General features: G+C 36.0%; 1 protein-coding gene across 1 annotated transcript; it reads left to right on the top strand.

Annotated features, from left to right (window-relative positions):
* Positions 1 to 291: 291 nt before the first annotated feature.
* Positions 292 to 3,011, top strand: LOC140891364 (protein GRAVITROPIC IN THE LIGHT 1-like). Its single transcript, XM_073299823.1, has 4 exons — positions 292 to 444; positions 749 to 898; positions 1,279 to 1,829; positions 2,064 to 3,011. Exons 1-4 carry the CDS (start codon positions 407 to 409, stop codon positions 2,843 to 2,845), a joined length of 1,521 nt encoding a protein of 506 aa, XP_073155924.1. The 5' UTR covers positions 292 to 406; the 3' UTR covers positions 2,846 to 3,011.
* The last annotated feature ends 1,326 nt before the right edge of the window (positions 3,012 to 4,337 follow it).

Raw genomic sequence — 4,337 nt, 5'->3', positions numbered from 1 at the left:
ATATATATAGAGTTTTTTTATGGTGCCCAACACTTAATGTCCATCATGTACAATAGATGAGTTGACCGGTACAATAGATGTGTTGACTTGTACATGGTGGGCATAAAGTGAGCATATAGTATTGGGCACCATAAAAAAACTCTCTCTATATATATATATATATATATAATTGTTATAATTGATAGAACCGGAGACCTCGTCCTAAACATGAGATTTGGTGTCAAAATGGACTACAAGTAATGGGTGATACACATGTATATATGTAACTCGATCGTATATACTAGAGTCGGTTTGTTATATTTTAATAGCATACGGAGTTCTATAAATACCAAGTGTTTATGAAGAATAGATCTATATATTTTCCCCCAATAAACCCATTTCTAATTCTCTCTCTCTCTCTCTCAATATGTTTCTTAGGTCCTTCAGGGCTCGTCAGGATTCAAGGTACGTTTTTACATGTATCTCTAGCTAGTTATATCCATCATGAAAAATATTTCTTTTATATCCTTCAATATAAAAATATAAAATATGTGCATAGACAAATATTACATATGAAATGTTAACATCACTAGGGTTTAATATAAACCAAATTCGCTAATTAGAGTATCAATCATTCTATGATTTATAAATTTGACCAGATAACCAAAACTACTCACTCAAGTGATCAAAAATTAAAAGCAATTTTTTTTTTCCGATTATATATTTAATATTTTTGTGACGTTTTGGGACGGAGTTGGTATATATACAGGGAGAAGCAGACAACCGGAAGCTGCGAAATGAGTGAAGACATGGAAGAAGAGTGGCAACCATATGTTAATGGTTCGGTGCCATTCAAGAGGGATCCGCCAACCAACCATTCCAAGCTTTCCTTCCGATCCCATTCTAATTCCCTCGATAGGTAATTATAATTAATAATCACCTCATGATAAGAATTTGTATTATTTAATTTAATTATAAGATCTTCCTGATCAAACTTTTTGAAGGGATTTTATTTTAAAATATAGCATAATCACTGATCAATTATTTTTTGAGAAGTTACGTACAAACACTAATGGGAAGGCGGAAAAAAAAATTAAAAATAAAAGTCATTTAGATGGTAATAAATGCTAAATATCATGCTCGATCGTTCACCCCTGAAATCAACTGCCCAAGCAAGGAGTACTGGAACTGCGTGATTTTGATATCTAAAAATTTGATATTTTTGCAAATCAAAACCAAACCAAAAAAACCTTTTTATTAATTATTTATAATCTTGGCCGCCATGTACAATACTAGCAGAAGCCGGAGAGGACTCAAGAAATCAATGGCTACCAAGGTATCCAATCTTTCTCACATCATCCAACGTTTCACGACTTCTTGCCTCCTTCATGGCGGAGTTTCCACCGTCCACGACGATGATGGCTTTGACTACCAAAGCGAGGAGGACGACTTAAACAGCAACGAGGAGGAACCAGCCGGCAAGATAATGGAGATACAGCTGCTCATGTGTCAGGTGTTCGACGCCGTAACAGCTGTGAAAAGAGCGTATGTTAGCCTTCAGGAAGCTCACTTCTCCTGGGATCCCGAAAGAATGCGTGTCGCCGACGTATCCGTGGTGGCTGAGATACAGAGGCTGGGCCTGCTCAGGGAGCGGTTCAGGCGTAGCATCCGAGGGACGGAGACGCTGAGGGAGATGGTGGCGCCGTACGAGGCGGCGGTGGAGGATCTGAAGAGGGAAGTGAAAGTGAAGCAGTATGAGGTTGATACTTTGAGGGAGAAGCTCAAAACCAACTCGTTTCCTAGGCAAAAGTACTGCAGGTCCAAGAGACGTGTCACCAATACCTCCCAAGGTCATTGATTTATATATATATGGCCATTTTATTTTATTTAATTTTTTTACGATAAATGAATACTGAGATAGTGTTTGAAAAAGCTTCTAACAAGCACTTCTTAGTTTTTTGTTAACAAAATTTTAAAATTTTGTTAATGAAAAACTGTTAAGTATGCTTCCTAGAAGCTATTTCAAACACTACTACCTAAGTACAACGAGTAATCGTGTGTGTAATCGTAATCTATTGGTGCAGTTGCGGCTGCCCCTGCACCGGAGTTATTTGAAGCCACGATGAGCGCAGTCAAAGAAGCCTCGAGGTGCTTCGCATCGCTACTACTCTCACTCATGCACTCCGCGCGATGGGACATATCAGCCGTCGTAAGATCCATTCAAGCAGCTGCTTCTGCCACGAATACTGTCACAGACTCTGCAGTCGGGGCCAACCATTCCAAATACGCTCTAGAATCCTACGTAAACAACAAGTTATTCCAAGGATTCAGCTACGAGGACTTTTACATGGACGGAAACCAGGTCTCCTCCATGATCCATCCCGATAAAAGCCGTCGAGATTGCTTTGCGCAGTACCGAGACATGAAGGCGATGGACCCGCTGGAACTCCTCAATGTTTTGCCAACGTGCAGTTTCGGCAAGTTTTGCATCAAGAAATACATGTCCGTTATGCACCCGAAGATGGAAGAATCGTTGTTGGGGGATCTGGAGCAGAGACGGCAATTGCTGAGCGGTCACCACCCGAAAAGCCAGTTTTATGGCAAGTTCTTGGAGTTGTCCAAGGCAGTGTGGTTGCTGCATTTGCTCGCGTTTTCTTTGGATCTGCCTCCGAGCCATTTTGAGACTAGTCGAGGGGCAGAGTTTCATTCGGAGTATATGGAGAGTGTGGTTCGGATTTCCGGCAGCGGCGGCGGTGCCAAGGTGGGTGTTTCTTTGGTTGTAGGATTCCAAGTGAGTCCGGGATTCAAGCTTGCCAATGGGTCTATGATCAAAGCCAGGGTCTTTCTCATTCCCAAGAATAAGTGAGAGTAAAAAAAATGGTTTGAATTAGTCAATCTATGTTTAAATGTACTTGTGGTTTAAGTATTCTTATGTCTCATTTTCAAACCCAAAAAAAAAAAAAAAAATTAATTAATTAATTAATTAATGATAATAATAATAATAATTAATCGAGGATGATTCGTCCGATCAAATCCAAAATTGACTTGAAAATAAGAATCTAAATTTCGAGTAGATATTTTGGAAGATTAATTTGCTCAAACCTGATTTGAGATGAATGAGAAATTAATTATTTAATATTGATATATAAGATCATATTAATTGTGTAGTAGGAAAATTAAATAAGAGTTGTTCCACATGGAAAGAATTAGTTTTTCTATTCCGGATAATGCTAGATTTAGATAGAGTGTTATGGTTAACGAGATTCTGCCATTTGGGTAGTATTCAAATCATTCATCTGAGGGTCTACATCTCAACACATATACATAATTAATATTATAGTGCTGACATAACAAATCATGAGTTGTTAGATCTCTTATTAAAGTAATATCCTTAAGGTAGGTTGAACTAAACCGAGTGTTACATAGAGGGTTACATGCTATATTAAATTAGGAAGTATACCAAAAATCTTTTAAAAATTCTTTCTTTTCAACTTACAATTGTTTTTTTTTGCTACAAAAAACATTTAATGAATATATTATTTTTGATTCTATTATTTATTGTGAAGTCTTATGGGTGTCAAAATTGAATCCGACCCGAGCCGATCAGAATATGTAAGATTAGGGTTGAGGTTTTTGGGTTCGGATCAAATCGAGTTGGAAATTTGATTCGAAAAAGTTAATCAGGTTGGGTCAGATTTGGGTCAACTTGAAATGACCCAAATTTATTATTATTATTATTATTTATTTATAGAATTAAGAAATATTGACTATATTTTTATATATTGTATATTTGAAAAAAAATTATTCTATATTGTATTATAGATTTTCATCATGTAATAATTATTTTGTAAATTTTTTTATTTTTAAAAATAATTGTTTATTTTGTGTAGTAAATATATTTTAAATTTTGTACAATTAAACTTTCAAATTTAAATTATATATACACGATATTTTGTTATTATATATTTAAATCAAAATATATTGATTATTGTTATGTGAATTTAATTATTTCGTTAAAATAAAAAAATAAAAAATCAAATCGAGTTGGTTTGGATTGATCGGATTAGTTGAGTTCGAGTTTTAAGTAGAGCCGTCAATTTGGGTTAGGCCCGCCGGGTTGGCCCGGCCCGTCACACAATTTAAGTGGGTTGGGTTGAAATTTTTTCAACCCAACAAAAGGTGGGCCTAGATGGGCCAACCCGCCTAGGCCCGCGACCCGCGCGGGTTGGCCCTCCGCGGGCCTGAATAATTAATAATTTACTTTTATTTATATTGTTATATAGGTATTTTTTAATAAAATTTGTGATTTTTTTTGTATTAATTACTTTATATAAAATTTACACGCATGAAATCAATAA

Source organism: Henckelia pumila, chromosome 3 (genome assembly GCF_033568475.1).
Source record: "Henckelia pumila isolate YLH828 chromosome 3, ASM3356847v2, whole genome shotgun sequence".
NCBI lineage: Eukaryota > Viridiplantae > Streptophyta > Magnoliopsida > Lamiales > Gesneriaceae > Henckelia > Henckelia pumila.
This window is presented reverse-complemented; position numbering and strand designations above follow the sequence as displayed.